Source organism: Balaenoptera musculus, chromosome 14 (assembly GCF_009873245.2).
Source record: "Balaenoptera musculus isolate JJ_BM4_2016_0621 chromosome 14, mBalMus1.pri.v3, whole genome shotgun sequence".
Lineage (NCBI taxonomy): Eukaryota > Metazoa > Chordata > Mammalia > Artiodactyla > Balaenopteridae > Balaenoptera > Balaenoptera musculus.
The window spans coordinates 62,786,833-62,806,144 of record NC_045798.1 but is presented as its reverse complement, the minus strand read 5'-3'; the positions used below and the strand labels follow the sequence as shown (position 1 = coordinate 62,806,144).

General features: G+C 52.6%; 1 protein-coding gene across 3 annotated transcripts in view; it reads right to left on the bottom strand.

The window, feature by feature from the left end:
• Positions 1-18,685, bottom strand: part of RNF165 (ring finger protein 165) — a 108,410-nt gene extending 89,725 nt beyond the window's left edge. For all 3 annotated transcript variants that reach the window (XM_036823961.1, XM_036823964.1, XM_036823962.1), the window contains exon 1: positions 18,570-18,685. In XM_036823961.1, coding sequence (XP_036679856.1) covers positions 18,570-18,630 — 61 coding nt within the window. In that variant the 5' untranslated portion in view covers positions 18,631-18,685. The remainder of the gene's footprint in view (positions 1-18,569) is intronic.
• Positions 18,686-19,312: the final 627 nt, after the last annotated feature.

The following is a 19,312-nucleotide window of genomic DNA, read 5'->3' as shown; positions in this document are numbered from 1 at the left end:
TCCTGTCTTGATGTCTGGTCCTTGCCTGTTAGGTGAAGCCATGGCGGGCATGTTAGCCCCATCCACCGCAACACTCAACTGAGAGGAGTGGACACAGACAGTCTCTTTTTAATTTCCATAGGCAAGGAGTTTGCTTGTGAGACCATAAGTTTCTCTCATAGGACAGTCTTTAAATAGGATCAATGTAAGGCTTCATCTGTGGGTACTAAGAACCAACTGAGGCAGAGGTGATGAGCTGTCTCCCAACATCTGTTTTCTCCTTCTATGGTAATAGAACCCTCAAATTTAGCTGGGCACATGGCCTTCCAGAATAAAAACTACATTTCCCAGCCTCCTTTGCAGCCATGTGTGGTCATGAGAGCAAGTTCTGGCCAATGGGATACAAGTGGAGGTGCCAGGCGGCAATATATCATTCTCTTCCTGCCCTTTCTCTTCTTCCTCCATCCTGCTGCTTAGAAGGTGGACATAGGGTGAACTGTCCTGGACATGCAGAAAAGGGCCATACCCCAGGGAGGGTGGAGCAAGAAGAGAAGAGATGCCTGTGTCCCTGACATCAGCACCTGCCCAGGACCACTAACTCCAGGCTGATTGAGATAGTTGGTACCCCCTTTAAGCCACATTTATTTTGAGTCTCTGGCACCAGAGCCAAACTAAACCCTACCCAATAAACCGACTCCACTAGGTGAAAACATAAGTGTCTCCAAACAGGTGTTATCAGATTCAAGAGTTCAGGTCTGCATGAATTAAGCTCAATAATAGGGTGACGTGTACTCAAAACATCTGATGCAAACTTAGGCTACGTTAATGGAAGCATAGATTTTTCAACGAAGGGAGGGCATCTGATGGAGTCCATACTGGCTTCCTTCTCATTTTATGGACTTTGACCAGCTGGAGTTCATCAAAGTCAGCATCTGGATGGAACCAAAGGCACTGGAGGAACCAGGGATGCTTGGCCTGAAGGATTCTCAAAAGTGCCTAGCAGAGTCCTGCAAAGGCTGCCAAGAGGAGAGTCAGTGGTGGGAAGGAAAGGCCAGGGCCTGGGAGGCAGAGGACACAGGCTGGCATCCTGGGACAGGCTGAGGAAATGCAAGGAAAGGCAAGGGGCAAGGTCGCTGCCCATGGGCCACTGACTTCCATCAAGGCAAGTCAGGGGCCATGTGTGTGAGTCAGGCCCTCCTGCCCCACAACCATGTCCCCCACCGACCTGCAGTGACAGAGTCTGCCAGGCCACGAGTGGAGAAACATCTGTTGCATTGGGCCCAGGGGCCCCAAGGAATGTAGCCCCCATCGGAGAGGAAGACTGCTCGGGAGCGGGGGCACCTCTTTAACACCTCGAGTTCTCATGGACCCTGTCCCCACACACCCCGTAGATTCACTGTCTGCCGAGGGATGCAAAGTCTGGTGTGTGCAGCCCTGCCCCCGGGGTAGGAATACTGCCTCAGGTCATAGAAGGGACCAGGTGTCCCAGCGTCAGTTTCTAGGCCATGAAATTTAAAACCACCTCATACCTTGCCTGGGTTTTCTCATCTCTCAATGGGGTTTAATAAAGGGTAACCCAAAGATCAACATAAGAAGACAGAGAGATGGTGCCTGTAAGCCCCAGCATGACGTTCATGAGCTGATGCTTCTCTCCTGCCCGGCAGGAGGGGCTCACAGCTGAGGCGTGACAGTGCTGGGGGCTCCATGGCAGGAAGGAGACAGCCTTTGCCGACTTTACCATTCTGCTCAAGACCCAACGTCTTAGCTCTCCACTCAGCGCCTATTTTTTGCCAGCCCTTCTCCTGTGTCTTTCTCGTCAGACTCCCAGGGAAGGGAAGCCACGCCTGGAGCAGGGGGAACCTGGAGGGGCCACTTAGCCTGTTCACAGGCCAAGGCCTACCGAGGCAGGCCTCCTCCGAGAAAACTCCAGACTTGGGAAAGTCAAAAGCCCCACCCCCCCCCCAGAGGTGGTGACTCTGTAGGGCTGGAAAAATCTGTGTTTTAACAAAGTTCCAGATGATTCTTACTTGGTGTAGACTCTAGAGTCTGAAGGCTGCTTGGCCAGGTGACACCCCAGATCTCTCTCGCAGCACGGATGGTGTGCATCCCGCCAGGCTCCATGGGTCTGCAGACCCGCCCACCTGCCGGGACATCCCTCTCCAGCACGTGGCCGGATCGGGCAGCTCCCGGGCCTCTGGGCTCAGCGCTGCTGGTGCCTTCCGTGATTTATGGCTGAGACTCCCACACACACTCCAGGAACAGGAGAACCCAGCACACTATTCACAAATTAAATCCAGCCCTCCTCTCCTCCCAGGTAGTGGGCCCATCTGATGATAGAAGAGCTTATGATCAGCTGTCGTCAAATTAATCTCAATGTCAGAGAAATAATAGCAGCCGTAAATAAGACTGAGTGTGCCCGGCTCGCCAGCTTCTTAGGGCACTTTATAAAACAGGGCAGCGCCATTCATACCACACGGTCTGTTTAATTCCCCCAGCCACCTGCGCAGAGGCTGAGCACCGGCTGAGGAGTCTCCCAGGTGTCAGGACCAGCACCCAGGGTGGCGGGTGGAAACCCCAGCTGAGCAGGGCTGCTGGCCGTTTCCTGGCCCCACTGCTTCTTCTTCCACCTCTGCCCAAACTGTCCTCATAACCGCTGCCAGGATTCTCAGGTTTGAGGGGCCACCAGCCGTGCTCAGTCCTCCCCGCGCCCCTCACGCAGCCTCCCACCTGGGTGCCCTCCCCTTTCTCACCTCTTACTGACTGGGACCTCAGCCTTCAACACCAGCTCTAGGCCCACCTCCTCCACAAAGCCCACCAGGCCACATAGCATCCCAAAGGAGCTGGGCGATGTTTGTCTCATCCATCACCAGGCAGCTATAGCAGAGACCACGGCAAATCAGGGGTGCCCCCCTCAGTAGCCCACACAGGCCACTGCCCCTCCCAGGCCACAACAAGGGCTCATGGAGACAGTGGAGCCCTGAGGACGGTGACAACTGGGGGCCACAGGCTCTGCTGGGGCACGTGGCCATGCGCAAGCCCGGTGGCGTTATCCTGGCTTAAGGCTTGTTGGAATATTAATTGTGTGAATCCAGTGATGGTGTCCACCTCATGGGGTTCAGGAGACATGTCAGTGGAAAGAAGGGGAAGTGGACATTTAAGTTGTATCTCCAGAGATAACGTGCGTGGGTATCAGGTGCCGCCGTGTATACTCACATGTGTGAGCAGCAAGTGGCTGTGTGCATCTATCGTCACCTGTGCATGTGACTGTGTAATGTTCTGTGTGTACAGATATTTATGAGTGTCGATGAGTGGACTGCTGACGTCACGCAGGTGTGTGGCCTGTGTGCGAGTGTGTAAATGTGTATGACTCAGGGACTGTGTACAGATGGGCATGTGTCAGCCTGAGCATCCAGGTGCACTATTATGTGCACGTCACGTGCTAGACGGGTCGTGTGCAGTGTGTCAAACGCAGCTGTGGGTTCCGGGGAACAGGGGCTCACAGGTGGGTAGGGAGAACGTCCAACCCGAGGAACCTGGGCAAGGTCATAAATATAAGAAGGTGGGAGGAAGTCCTGAGCAGAGTGGGGTACAAGTCCCTCCAGCGGCCAGGAGCTCCCTCCGGGGCCACCTCGGCTCCCTGGCTGCTGGCAGAGCTTCCCCGGCTAGCCTGCAAGGGTGGCACTGGGAGTGAGTGGCCGGCTCCCCACTGACCTTCTGATCTTAGCGTATTCTCTCGAGTAGGTAAGGATGGCACTCCCGGGAGGAAGACTGGGCTGGAGGGGGTGGGTACTCTGAGACAAGCAGTCACCTACTGATGAGCCATCTTTTGCAGCCTTTTTCTCAGTCTCCATTTCCCCTCAGTATAAGGAGTTGCTTTTAGCCAGTCTTGAGCTAGATGACCTGGCTCCCAGGCCAGCATTTGCCAAACTGTGCTCCATGTTCAAGACATATTTCTAGGAGTCACACACACACACACACAAACACAGACACACACACAAACACAGACACACACACACAGAGTTCTGTGTTCAGATAGTTTGGGGAAATGCTACTGAAGCAGAACCAAAAGGGGGTTCTTTATTACAGGACTTATCAGAGCCTTTAATAAGCTAATAGACATAAGACAGGGGTATAGTGTGTAGCATTTTTTCAAATTGTTGGAACACATAACCCTTTTGCATAAACAGCTTTTAACAGCTCAAGAGGTCCCAGGATTTGGTTGGACAGTGTGTTCGGAAATGCTGCCCCAGACCCCTGCTTCAAGGGTCAGCTCAATCCCCACATTTTCCAGGTCTCCCAGATACCACGTTCCCCTCCCCTTCCCCTCCTCTGAACTGCTCCATCTCAGCAGTAGACCATGATAACATTATTATTATTATTATTATTATTATTATTATTATTATTATTATTATTATTATTATGCCCCATTATTATTATTCTGGGGGTCTGTCAGGATTCCAGCTTGTTTTCTGGACCTTCAAAGGCATCGCCCAGGTCTCACCCTCAGCCCTTATTTCATACCGGACATACCAGAGTTCCGAGTAGACGAGTAGACCGTGTGCACTTCATTCTTGACAAAGGCCAATCAGCCACCAGCAATGCTGATTAGCAGGCAACGCTGATATGGTGACAATTCGGAGTGACAAGGGCCCAGCTGCCCCACAGGACATTAGCCTCCTCCCACGTCCCCTCTGCAGTACTCTGCTCCTCAGCCCGCCCTATGCCTTGCAGTCCTTGTGCCCTGCAGCCCCTCTGCCTGCAACACCCTGCCCCCCAACTCCCCCGGTCAGCCCCACGCATCTTTTAAGACTCAGCTCAGCCTGAGCTCCTCCTGAGAGAGCACACAGCATGTACCTTGAACCACACTTTCTTGATTGTTCAAGGGTCTGTTTCCCACGGGACGACACCCCTAGGGCAGTTAAAGTGCTTAGGAGAGCGCCTGGCACAGAGCAAGTGCTATGTGAGCATTTGCTGATACTCATGTTGTTGTTATTGTCGTCGTGCCTCCAGTGCCTGGCAGGGCACCTGGTCGAATGCCGACACAAGGTACACATCTGTGTGGTCAGAGATCAAATCTGAGCCTCATTATAACCCTGTTGCCGGAGTTACTAAGATTGTCCCAATTTTACAGATGAGAACACTGAGACTCAGCGAAGTTTTTCCCCTACGCTTTGTTCCCCTTACCAAATTCAAAGTGCCTCCTAGGAGCAGTCAGGGGATCCTGTAAGTGGCAACTACCTAGCAGGTAGCCGCGTATAACAATAAGCGTAGCCCCGTGCTCTGTGCCAGGTGTCATGGTGGCTGCTTTCTATCCACTGTCTCATCTGACTCTCACTCAGCCTGGCAGGTGAGAATAGTACCCAGTTCTGCAGGGAGAAGAACCAGTGCCTGAGAGGGTTGCCCACTTCAGAGGAGGCCACAAACCCTCAGCTCCTCCAGGCAGCATCCCACTCTGTGTGGCCCTCCCAAGGGGTGGCACGTGGACCCATGGGAGCACTCAGGCAGTCCACCTAGGCAAAGGGGTGGGAGGAGGCAGGGGATTACAGGGGAAATGGCTGGGGCTGGGGGAGAGCAGGGAAGAAGGGGACTAGCGTGGGTGGGATGACAATGAAATGAGAGGGCCCGATGCTCCAGAAAAGAAAAAGAAAAATCAGACAAGGTAACAGCCACAGGACTCTGAACATTCACCTCTTGGATCAGATCGGGGCCTATGTGGGAGAGGGGCAGGGGTAGCTCCCCCAGGCAGCAAGCTGCAGATCACTCCCTCCTTGGGGAGCAGCTCCAGTTCTGTCTTCTCCAGGAGGCCCTCCTGACTTACCAGGCCTCAGTGACTTCCCATCCCGGGCACCAACCCTGGCCAGCTGCTCCAGGCGGGGCCACACTTTCCAGCCAGCATGACCATCGGCCTGGCCCTCAGCCCAGTCTGCATTCTCCACCCCACTCCAGGGGTGCTCGGGGGTCTCCCCAGCTAGGTTGTGGGCCAGACGCTATCTGTGCCTCGGTTGCTCACAGCCCAAAGTAGAGTCTCAGTAACTGCTTACCCAGTGAAGCTGAAACATGCCAGTTCTTGTCTGTTCCCTTTGCACTCCCTTTGGACCCCTTAAGACTGTTCCAGGCCCAAACAAACAGGGATGTGTGTTCAGAGGGGACGGGGTGAGTGAGGAGCTGAGAATGACCACCTTTTGCTAAGCACTTCCCGGAGGTCCCTGTGCTTGTACTTTAAATGCATCATAACTCTCTTTCACCCTCACCTCCCCATGACACTAGTATTAATAGCAATTATCTCCATTTTTTTCTGATGAAGAGACTGAGGCTCAGAGAGGTCCAAAGTCACCCAAAGTAGGTGGCAAGCCCAGGCTTGAACCCTCCCTGAGGCCAAAACCTGTGCTTTCCTTGCTACCGCTTAATCTCCCCCACCGTCCTGGAGGGGGCCCAGCAAGCACAGCTTGGCCCTGCCTGGGAACAGGCCTCAAGGTCAAGTGGGCCCTGAGTTTCTGTTGGGGGTAATGAAAAAGTTTTGGAAGTAGAGAGTGGTAATGGTGGCACAACATGATGGATGTACTCAATGTCACTGAAGTGTACACTATAAAATGGTTAAAATGGCAACTTTTATGCTATGTATATTTTATCACTGTAAAAAAAAAAAAAAAAAGAGTCCTTACAGTATCATGGACAGCCCTCTGCTGAGTGTCCCCCACAGGAAGGCCCTCCTCCCACGCCAGTTCATGGGGTTGTCTCCGTCTGCTACCCTCTCCTCTCAGACTGTGGCTCCCACTCCTGGCCTTGGCTCTGCAGACTAGGAGTATATGTGAATCGGCCACCATGTTGAAATGCCACCCTTCTCCCTCTGCCCAGTTAAACTCCATGCTGTCTTCAGCCTTGCCCAGTCCTGTCCCCCACAAAATGCCCCTTGGCCATCCTGCTGGAGTTACTGGAGCTTGGGCTGCCTCCAGCTGGCCTAGAGTCAAGACCCGAGAAGAGCGCTGGCCCTCGGGGTCAAGCGGCCCGGGTCCCAGTCCTGACCAGGCCCCTTGGGAGCTGGCTTAGCTACTCCAGCCTCTGGACAGGCTTAGGTTCCCACTTCTGCAAAGAGGAGGCCTTGGATTACCCAGGAGCGCCCCTCACACTCTTCCCCAGGAGGGCCCAAATGTCAGAGGGGTGTGAAACGACCCCAGCCCCCCAGCCGTAGGGGTATGGACTGGCCTGGAGTGCGTGAATGCAATATGTCATTAAAGTCCTATGTTTTCACTCAAAAGTCCATGCAAAATTTGTAACTGGTGGCATAAGAGTTCCTTGCTTAGTTTAATATAAAGATCTCCTTTTATCCAAATTTAGTAAGAAAACTGAAAACCACCCTGTGTTTATTCTGTGGTGTGGCAAGGCCCTTTTTTTGACCCAAGTCAAGGGTTCTGCCCTTTGTCCGTTGCACACCTGTCCAGTCTCCCGTCTAGTCTGGTGGGCAAGCCAGGCCCACCCACCCATGCGAACACAAGGCAGGACTCTGCAGGCACCGGCACAGACTTAGTAAGTACCCAAGAGATGGGTGCTTCCTGCTGAGAAGTGAGGCTCAGTGACGAGACAGTGCGTCTCTAACTTCCTTCTCCTACCCTCTATCCTTCTCACTCCTTCTTTCCTCTGCCTCTCTCCTGCGGGAAGCTTGGACTGGGGGGGACCCTTCAGGATGGGATGGGGATGGGCTGGGCAAACACCGTCCCAGGTTCATGTCTGGGCTCCTCCTCCGCCAACGCCATCACACTCCCAGCTCACCTGCTCAGGTGGGGGCTCATGGCTGTTGCTCCCTTTAGGCCCACGTGACCTCTCTTCCCCTCCCGCCTCCTGCAGCCCCATTCCTCCCGGTGGGGAGAAGGCTGGATTCCGCAGGTGCCAGAGGGCCCAAGCTCCCTCTCGGGGCCTCCTACTACCTAGCTTCCCCTCCCCCTCCAGCTCCGGCTGTGGCTCTGTGGCCGCCCTGCTTCCTGGCACCGCTGCCTGGGAGCCTCAGTTTCTCCTCAGCCAAAAGCAGTCAGGCAGGAGCCGCCTCCCAGGCCCAGCTTCCCTGTGGACCAGCTGACTGAACTCTTCTTCATGCCTGACTCCCTCCTATGCCCTGAGGGACTTGAGTCCACCAAAGGTGAAGCCAAGGTTGGGCCTACCCACCCTGGTGTCCAAGAGGGGCTCTGGCCACCACCAACTGAACCAGGGCCAAAGTCCTGTCCAGCTACCTCTTCTGGCTCCCTCCCTCAGTACCAAGTGAGGCGCACACGCCGCTGGGCCAGGGGTGACCAGCAGTTCAGGGAGCCTCGAGGGAGGGAACCGGCCCGTGGACCCAGGTCTTTCCATCACCGCCTCCCCATCCCCAGAATTGGACCTCTCAGCTCTGGGCGGCAGGGCCGTGCTGGCGGAGGAGTAGGCCCGCCCAGGCCAGCTCCCCTTCCAGGGAGTGCCAGGGAGACTGAGGGCCCCGCAGGAAGGGCCACCCCTCGGCGGAGGGAAGCCCGGTGCCCCCAGCCCCGGGCGGGTGGCCACAATCACCCATTAGCACCCTCAGAGTCATTGTTCTAGGAGGTAGCACGATGGTCCTGGGGGCAGGCAGCATGGAGGGGCCCCTGAGCAATGGGGAGGGGGTGGCCTGGCGGCCCTGGCAGATGCGGGGAGGAGCGCTGGAGCCAAGCAAACAGGCTGTGGGGGGACGGGGAGCCCTGAGCGGGCCTCCACCCCCTTCTCTCCCACTCGCAGCCCCAGAGAAGGAACAGCAGCTGCTCCAAAGCTTCCTGCCCTTCCTTGAGACAGGTGCTGGCTGAGTCCTCACTTCCTCCCAGCCTCGGAGAGCTCCTCCACCCCCTCTCCTCCCGCAGGCTGGTGCTGAGTCAGCAGCCGCCACTTCCTCTCCTCCACTCCACTGCGTCCCCACCTCCTGGGAGGCGCAGCTGAGCCCTTCCACGTGGGCGACTTCCCGGAGGGCTGACTCCCCTGCTGCCCCGAAGTGGCACACCTCAGGGGGAGGTTTAAAGGAAAGGATGGCAAGAGGAAGCAACGACACCCCAGGGAAGTTCCTGCTCACGAGCCGAACGAGAGCAGCAGCACAGGAAGCAGGATGGAGCCCAGGCTCAGGACTCCCAGGGGGAGAGCTCACGGCCGGGAGTCCCTGCTGCCCCCCTGTCCCTCCGAGGGCGGCCGGTGGGAGGGCAGGTGCCTGTCTACTGAGCACCAAACTTCATGGCTGCTGCCCAGTGAAAAGGCCGAAAGACAATGGAAATGTAAGTTATTCTCATCAAGAGGAAATCACAGTTTTTTAGAGCAGGAAGGGGCAATTAGGGGCAATTATCTCCTTTGGCAGATAGGAAGTACAGACCCAGAGCAGTCAGACTCGCCAGCATGTCACACGGGGGGTTACTGGCAGGGCAGCCTCAAAGCAGGGCTGCGCCCACCGTCCTGCACAGCCTGTCTGAGCACTACCTCCTGAATAATGAGCCATTATTGTTACTGTTGTCTCTGGCCGGCTTCTTCCTTCTTTTCATGTGTATTACTTCACGTGACAAGTCCTGTAAGGCAGAAACAATGGACCCATCGTCCCCATTTGACCGATGGGGGAACTGAGACCCCATGAAGGAAGCAGACTTGCTCAAGATCACAGTGGACGTTTGTAGCAGAACAAAGACCAGAACCCAGATCTCAGAAGAATTTATCCAAATCTTCCTTCCCCACACCCTCTTTCCTGCCCTTCCTTCCGCCTCTTTGGGCCCATTGATGGAAGGGGCTGATGGTGAGCAGAGAGGCCTGGAAGCTGTCAGATTCCACTAACCCCCTACCCTCCAGTGGCCAAACATCAGCCCGCGGGAGGTCACAGGTAGACCAGCAGGAGTGGCCCGTGACCCAGGGCCATTGGGTGCCTCACAAACCACCAAGCCCGAACGCAGAGCCACCATTCAAGTGGAATATGGTGAAGCCATTCAAAGTGATGCTGGTGAAAACAGCTTAGCAAAACATGAAAAGGCTTTCGATATGTTAAATGTGAAAAACTGGAGAATGCAGAAGCATATATTACTGTTTACAGCTCTACAAAAAAGACGTATATGAGTATGAACAAAAATGTGGAAGGCCTTTCACTAAAGTGATCACAGAGAGGTGGACTCCTAAGAGATTTTTTTCCTTTTGGTCTATTTTCTAAACTTTCCAAAATGTGATTCTACTACCTGATGATATAACATAGACAGAATCTGCGAAGGCATCGCAATGACCTAAGGAAGCTTGGGAAATGTGCTCATGACTTGGGAGCCAAAGTCCTCAAAGGGCGACACCTGGTTATTTAGGTGGCAATCAGAGCAGAGTGCCCCCCAGTTAAGCCGGCCAGGCCTCCTCCGAGCCAGAGTCTGCAGGCTGAAGGACTCACCACGGAGTTCCAGCCCCTGCTCATTCCTACCCAGGGGTCTCTCTGGTCCACTATGCACCTTCCCTGGCTCTCAGCCTCCCCTTCCAGGAGAAGAGCTCGAGGTTGGGGACTTGACCTGCCTCACAGCATGGTCGTCTGCGAGCTGGACAGAGACCTCTCCCAATGCGGACAAATTGATGCCCCCAGACATGGAGGAAAAGCAGGGATTCCTTCCCAATGCTTGTCTTGGTTTCCAGAGGTTTCCTAACAGTGTACAGGCCATGGAGGCAGTGCAGGGAACCACAGCCGGCCGGCTAGTCACCTGGCATCCACTTCTGGCTCAGCGATTTCCTAGCTGGGGGTGGGCAGGGATGGACTTTCCCCACCCTTGGCCTCAGTTGCCTCCTCTGGCCCCCAATTACCTCCTCCCGGGCTGTGTTGAGGAGGAAATAAGATAACAGAAGAGAAAGAGCTTTGAATTAGGGAAAATCCACTCTCTGCAGACAGGACGAATCCTGAAGTCGGAGCCCGGGCCCCGCCTCTCACGCCCTGCCCTTGTCCCCAGCTGCCAAACCCCTGCCCCATCCTTCTCCCCGACTCTGCTATCCTCCTCACGTGGGGAGGGCCGACCTTTTCTGCAAAACTGTGGAGGCAGTGATCCTGCCACCTGCCGGCCTTGGGGTTCTCTCTGCTCAAGAAGGGTGAAGTTTGATAAAAGTTGTTCAAACTGAGATACGGGGGCACAGCTCCCTGAGGGGGTCAGTGTAGGCAGAGAGGTTGCTGAAAGTGTGACCTGCATAACTAAAGATGCATCTGTATAGCCAAATAAGGCACAGAGGGAGAGTTTTTTGAGGGTGTGTCATGTAAATATGATACATTTTTATCATCAAAATTAATTTTCTACTCCATCCAGGTACTAGAAGTCTCAAATCCCAGGACATTGCCATGGTCCCCTTCCCTCTGCCACTTTCTGCACCTCAAATTCTATTTATCTGCACGCTGAACCAACCTATCCCCCAAATTGACTGTTCCTCCCATCTTCCCTGTTTGTCTTCATGGTCTTACATTTTCCCAGGCACCCCCAGAACTCCCGCCCCTGAGCTCCTCCCCATTGACTCAGTTCTGCTCACTTCCTCCAATGGGAAGGCCCCTCTTGCAAGCCCTCCTCCCCCGGAGCCCTGGTTTGGGCTTCCAACAGCCCTGGATGCCCACCACGGCCTCCTCCCCGGCTCAGCCCCCTGGGCTCACGCCCTGTCATCAGTTGCCAGAATAAGAAGTTGTTGAAGCACCACTCTCCCCAGACAGCCCCCAGTGGCTAAAGGAGCAAGTCCAAACTCTGCCGGAGCTTCCATAGGTCTTCAGAAACTGACTTCAAAATATCTTCCAGCCTTTTCTCCCTTATTCTCCCAACCTCATGTTGCTTATCCCCTGGAGTTGTGCTCTCAGGAGAACCATTCAAAGACAGGACAATGGTCCCAGTGCCTCCCGAAGATGTGCAAGGCAACAGGTCTGCACACATACCCCGAGACACACACACACAGACACACACACACACACACACACCCCTCCTCATAAGCACTTTCTGTTCTTGGCAAATCAGCAGAGCCACTTGGCCTTGGCCAAAGTCTCACTCCATTCCGGTCCCCACCTGGAGCTCTCGCTCCTCTTCCTCCTGTATACATACCAACCTTTGAGGCACATCTCAACCCCACTTCCTCAGCAAGTCATCCCTGACTTTATTTGATCCCTTGGCCAGTAAATTCCTACAGGTGTGGGGGGACAGGGGCAGCCACCTAGCATGCCCTAGGCACCCGCTCTGTGCCAGGTGCCTTTGAAAAGTCTGCACACCACACACCCTATCAGGTAGGTATAATGATAGGCATTGTTTAGATGATGCTCAGAGCAGTGGCCTAAGTTCACCCTTCCCAGTCAAGACTGGCGTAGGACTCGACCACTGGACTGCTCCAAGCTCCTCCCACCTCAAGTCAGGACGTTCTTGCCCTCCGTTTGGGTGCTGTGGCACAGAACATCTCAGCGTCTGGTTTCCTAAGCATTCATCTTCCAGCCTCAGCATAAGCCTCAGGAGGGCAGGCACCCAGGTCCTACACTGCTTCACTTGGCCCCAAGTAGGAATTCAATGAACACTCATTAACTAAATGAACAAAGAAGTGAGTCAGTGAATGAATGAATGACTGAATACATGAAAATACAGGCATTGCAAGTGGTTCAGCTGTGGGGTTCTGAATGTTCGCTTTTAGTTTTTAAATCATCCAGAAAATCTGAGCCTCTCTAAGGTAAGCTTTCCCCGCTGATTCTCTTAGAAATATATTGGTTCATCTGTGGCCAAACCATACCATACTAACAAAAACTAATTCACATTCATATTATGTTAAGCCAGGAATTTTTAAAGAGCTATTTAGATTCAAAGAGAAACCAAGGCACAAGTGTCTTGCACATTTGAGCAACCGTGGTCAGCTAGGACTGAGACACCCAAAGTCACTCCCTGAGTCGGAGTCAAGGGCCTGTGTCTCCTGGCCAGGAAAGGGGTTTCACATTGCACTTGGATCCAGCACAGAGCTGTTGCTTCCCTAGCCCAGAAAAGCATTAAGGTTTCCAATGGACACCCCAGTCTGCTTATTTAAAGATGGGAAGGACATAGTGGGTAGGGCAGGAAGTGAGCAAACTACGAAAGGAAGAGAGGTGAGAGGTGGCCCAGTCTCTGTTATCAGCATATTAGGGCATGGAGACTCTTGGTGGTCTTTTCCCCTAACCTTGAGTGATTAATAGTATTTGCTGATTTATGAGAAACTATTATTCAAGTAAGCTCCTCAGTTAGGTGGACCTTATCTGGTGCTAGTTTCAGGAAAGAAGTTCTCTTATTCAAAAGGAAAAGCCATAAACAAGAACTATGTTCCATCTTATTACAAAGTTCAGTGTAGGATCTATGGAGCAGAAGACTTTTCCAAAATCTTTTAGAGTTAAACTTTATTACAACAGGTACACATCTGTTGGCTGAGAGAGTAGATATAAAGTACAATGGCTTTGTAATGACTGGATCATCCAGTCAGAGGAAAAGGCTCCTTCAGATAAATATGTTTATTCTGACAATCTGGATGAAAACATAGTATGCATTTGATAAATTGCTAAAACATGACTTCCCACTAACCCACTAAATTTCTTTGTTATTACTAGGTTACTAAAGCATCCTCAAAACGTATTGACCAAATAATTCCAACATACATAACATTCACTTAAAGAAATAAAATCTTAGAGTTGCTTAATAGCAATCTAATGAACTACTGCTCTCTAGGACAAAAATGACAGCAATCACCTGATTTGGGGTAGTTTTCCTTATTGTTGAGGTTGGTTGGAAGATGGTTTATTTTGCTTTCTCAAACTAGGAACAAAATTAAACATTTCATTAAAACCAAAATAAAATGAGAAGGAGAGGAGAAGAAGGAGGGGGAGAAACAAAATCCTTGAAGACTTGCATATCCCTTCTTACAAAAACTACAGCATGAGCCTCTGCTGGGAACTTGCATGTGTGTCCATGTGTCACAGTAAATCAGCTCAGCTTTCCCTTCTGGGCTGGAGAGAGCATGAGAACAAAGGGCCAGAGCAGAAAGGGCAGCCATGGGGGGAGAGGAGAGCCGCACCAAGCCACAAAGAAGGCAAGGAAGCGCTGTGGTCAGGCAGGGGTGTGCCTGCCTGGGAAAGGAACGCTGGCAGGGGGCAGAGGCGGGCCAGGAGACAGCCCACAGGAGCCAGGAGGAAGCACGTTGGCCCAAGGAAGAGCGGCTCCAGAACGATGACCCTTTGAAGGAACCGTGAATTTCTTTAATCAACTAATTTCCGTGGTGACTAAAACGCCTCATTTGTCAAGGCTTGTTCTCAGCTGAAATTGAATAGGTGTAATTGACAAATGCTTGAATTTGGGTTCCACTCTGGGGAAAAAAATACCTCTCCACTGGCTCCTCAAATATAATTATGGAAAAAAGACATATTTTAAGGGCTCTTCTTCCAATTCAATTTGGGGTAAGGTCATGACTTCCCTCCTGATCTCCCCAACACACTCTGACAATGGCAGAGACCTGGCTTTCTTTCTCAGGACGGGCACTACAGCCACAGATGAGGCAGCTGTCAGGAAACTAGGCTGTAATCAGCTTTAACTGGCTCACAGCCTACAGAGGGCACAGACCCTCTTATTCCTACAGTAACAGGTCAGGCTGCTGGCCCTGTGATGAAGGTGGTAGTGGTCTGAGTTGGTTTCTGTTTCAAACATCTTCCTCATGCAGGATCTCAATGTAAAACTTACATCACAGGTCCCAACAATTTAAATATGCACACAGAAGAGGGTACTTTAAAATTCCAGATCATGGCTTCAACTGCATGTAACATGTTACCCCCAGCATGACTTATAAGGACAGTAAATCAATAAAACAGTAAAAAGAAAAGTTGAAACACAACTGAAAATGGGTTTTTCAGGCGAGTCTGAAATGCTACAAGATTGCTAGTTAAGAACAGTATCCCTTTTCTCAACCTAAGTGTTACAGCCCCATCTCTTCACCAGCATCATAAACTGAGTGCCCATGTAACTTGGAAACTGAGATGAAATGTGGAGGCTATTGGGTGGGTACACAGGTAGCCAAAGATAGGAGTTCCTTCTATGCAGTAGAGCTATTTTGGTGTGACAGGACAACTGACCCACCCCCGCATTGCCCCAGACATCTACTGTAGAAAGATATGGACTAGATGAGATTAAAGTCACCATATCTGTACCACAAAACAAAACAAAACAAAAGTTAAAAAAAAAAAACCAGAAGGCATTCACTCAAATCTTACAATGGGAGGTGGGAGTGGTGGGTGGGTGGGTGGGTGAGGGTGGGGATAGAAAAGCAAGGGGGAAAATCTAAACAGCAGGATACAACAATAAATGGGAAAACAGCAAGAGAAAAAGCACACTAGGTTAATATAGGAAACTAGTTCTTTATTGAGAGATTGTATATTAGTATTAGTGGATTCTGTGTGTAACAATGTCGTCATGCACACGATACAAAAAAAAAAAGGCTGGGCCCACCATGCTTCGGAAGGGCAACAGAACAAAAGCAGCGTACAATGAGCAGATGGCCCGGGCTACACGAGCACAGTACGTTTCAGCAGGGTAACATCTCTAACCGAGCGCTGTACATTGTCAACTGGGGGATGTAAAAAAATACAGATCATGCTTTAGTTTTAGTACAAGAAAAGGTGAAAAAGATACACAACCGAAAGGATATTTGATACAGAAAAAATTACCCACAAAATAAGAACAGGAAGTAATTCAGCACAGCAGAACACGCTATCCCTGTTTAATGGAAAACCATTTTGCTGGGGATCCTTTTTCTTTTCTTTTCTTTTTTCTCTTCTCTTTCTTTTCAGATTGCCAAATGGCAATCTGGGGAGGCCACTTGGGACTTTATTTTGGAAGGGCCCTCGAAGTAGGGGCCTTATTCTTTATTGCTGCTGTTTTGTTTCAGTTTTCAAGCAGGTCTGGCCAGCGAGGCAGCAGAAGGGAGCCGGCTGTTAAAGGGGCAGCTCTGAGGGCCAGGGCGGATGTCCAAAGATGCTCTTGACATTGTACAATTAAACAATTAAGACACCATGGCTATGGCTCCCCCTTAAGTCAAGGACCTTGCTACACCAAATTTTCAGGGTAGCAGCAACTGTCATTTCATCAAAATTTTTCATATCTATATTTATTATTTTTTGCCTCTGACTAATTGTAATCTCTTCACTTATGCCTGGGTGCTACCAGGAAGCTAGCTGATGGCCACCCAGATAAGTGGGAAATGGGGTGCTACAGCCTCCAAGCCAAGGCAAAAGGAATCCACTTAACAGGGATTTACAGTGCAATGTACTCGGCTAAACAAGATGAGATACAAAAATGGTTATTTCTCTACATCTATTCTGAAATGGCCTACATCCTATACTACTACAATGGAAACTAAAAGGAACAGATTTAAACTGGCAAGCTATCTAATAGTTTTACAAGAAGATTGTGGTTTAGGACCTTGTTGAGTTAAGCATTAGTATCCTCTATCGGAAGGTCATGAATTCTTACCACATTGTGCTAAATTTTACTCACAGCCCAATTAACCCTCAGCCCTTGAATTTCCTATGGGCGTGTTTGCCATGGAAGTAAACTTTGACTGACTGGCAGAATTTGTTTTCTTGGGTGTTTTTTTTTTTTTTTGAGGGGGGGGTGTATTAAAAATAAAATTTAAAGGCAGCTGAGCAATTTGAATTTCAAAACATGGAATCAGCATCCTGCAATGGTATTTAGAGATTGGTGGTATTAATGAGGATGATAATGATTTAATCAGGATAATTATACTTTCAGGCTCAACATCCTTCTTAATCATTTTTGAATTTCTGCCTAGTGTAATGTTCCACACCCGTTTTAAGAGGAAATGCCAAGTAATAAGATATAATTGTGTATTGGGGGAGGGGTTGGCATTTCAAGGGAGATCTCACCCAGCGCCCCCATTCCTATTCTTCACACACCCACTCCACCACCACCCCCCACTGCTAGGCTGGCCTGAGATAGGGGATACTGCCGCTTAAATAGCAATGCCTTCCTCAGATGGAGACAGGAGATGGTTAAGAGGGGTGTCACAATACAGCTAAATGCGGAGGCAGAAGGGTCACAGCGCACACAGCAGCGAGTTGACCATTCACTGAGCTACACAATGAAGAAAAAAAAAGATTTGATAAATGCAGAATGTCATCATTCTATCATCACACGAAAAAACTGTGGTTCAAACAGGCCTAAGGGGGCCAACCTTGCCTTTTAGGTTCTGGGGAGAGGCTGGGGCTGGGGACAGCTGGGCTGAAAGAAGGAGGGCTGGGCTTTCATTCTCTTGCCCAGTCGGGCCCCTGGGGCGCACTAAAGCGCCGGCTTGCGACGCCACCCCCCACTCTGACTTCGTGGAGCAGCCCTGGCCGCAAAGGGAAGACATCATTCTGAGCTTGAGGGAGGGGGAGTGGGGGAGGGCCTCAGCCAGCAGGGATTTAAGCAGACGTGGAGTGGGAGAGGATAGCAGAAACATTTCCAAGAAGAGAAATGTGAGTCCAGAGGCAGAGTACAAAAAGAAAAAATAATAATAATGAATCTAAATGCATCTCGGATTTGCTTTGGGAGGTGGGAGTTTCTGATTAAAAGAAAATGGAAGAAATGTGAAGGGAGGAGAAGAGGGGAAAATCAAGCTATTGTTGTAGCAGAATGTAAGGGAAAGGGGATGTGGGGCAGGGGACCGTGCAAACACACCCCATATATCACAGTTAAAAACAAAGCCGGCGCCGGCCTGCTGCTTTGTCAACGCCTGCCCGGGGCAAAGGCCTGGCTTGGGGGCAGCGTCCCACCTCATCCTCACACACAGTGCAACAGCCAAGGGCCAGCACCCCGCTCTGGCCCGGCCCAGTGGTGCACAGCAGTGCACGTCTGACTCTCCGAGGCGCGCACACACTTGCACACACTCACATACACACACACACACACACACACACACAGCATCTTGAACCCATAAATGCAACTGTCATACAAAGACCATGGGGTGGGAGGGGTAGCACAAGGGCGATACACAAAAAGGGTTAAAGGGGAGGAAAAGATGGGACGGGAAATCGTGCAAGTGCCCACGAGAATGCGGGGGCTGGGGCATGGCATAGGGCAGATGGGAGATGCAGATGCCAGGTCCCAGCTAACCAGCCATCGGTATCAACGACCAAATGATGGAGAAACACAAACAAAAATGACACGAAACACACACACACCTCAAAAAAAAATCACAGGAAGCCAAGTACGCTTACACACACAAACACACACGCGCGCGCGCACACGCAGTCCTGTATCTCTCTCCGTCCTTCGATCACACAGGGCTAGGTATTGGGGGAAGGGGCTATGATTTGGGGGAACCGGTCCGCCGCAAAGAATAAATAGTGGGGCTGGGGAGGGAGGGAGGGAGGGACTCAAATCGCCAAATCCTAACTTCACTGCAAAAGCTCCCACGAGGGCAGCCACCTCCACACTGGGGGTCCCCCCAAAAGGGAGAGGGGAGAAGCCACCGCTCGCCCCGCGTCCTCGCGGGTGTGCCCTGAGCCCTCCGCCGCCCTCGGCGCCCGCCCCCACCCCGGTGCCCGCGGCGATCCACGCTCCGAAGCGGACCCCGAAAGGAAAAAGCGATACCTCTGTTTCGCACAGAGCCAAACACTGGAAGCACGAAATAGCCGACGTGGACCAGGACCATCCTGGCTCCTCGCGCGGCGGCGGCGGCGGCGGCGGCTGCGCGCGGGCCCTTTGTGGCGCGGCTCCGGGGCGCGGGCGCGGGCGGCGGCGGGGCTGCGGGAGCCGCCGGGGCGGGAGGCGGAGCGCGGGGCGCGGGCGGCGGTGGGGCGGCGGCTGGCGGGGAGACAGATGGCCCATGGAAAGGCTCCCTTCCCGGCCCCTCTCGACATTCAAAGGCGCTGGGGCCGCAGCTGCCGCCACACAAAGGCGCGCGCAGCCAATGGGAGCGGAGCGCAGCGCGGCGCGGCCTCGCCGGAACCGCGGGGGACAGCGGGGACCGCGGGAGCGCGGGTGGCGGGGGGAGGGAAGGAGGGGTGACGGCTGAGACGGAGCGGGCGGCCAATCGCGGTGGCCCGTGGCCGGGCGCGGGAAGGGGGTCAGCCCCGCGGGTCGCGTGGAGCCCCGCGCGGGTCCCTGGTCGCCCGCAGGCCGGAACGCGCGCGCGTGGAGCGCCCAGCACACAGACACGGGCGGCGTGCACCCAGACATGTGAAGGTGCCTTCGTGCGTCAGGAGAGACCGGCTCGAGCGCTCCAAGTGCACACGACCCGGAGGTCCTTGCACAGCGCTCCCGGGTCACTCGGGGACGTGCGCATGGAGGCTGGCACACGTGCAGAGCCCGACTGCGGGCACAAGTGGAGCTGG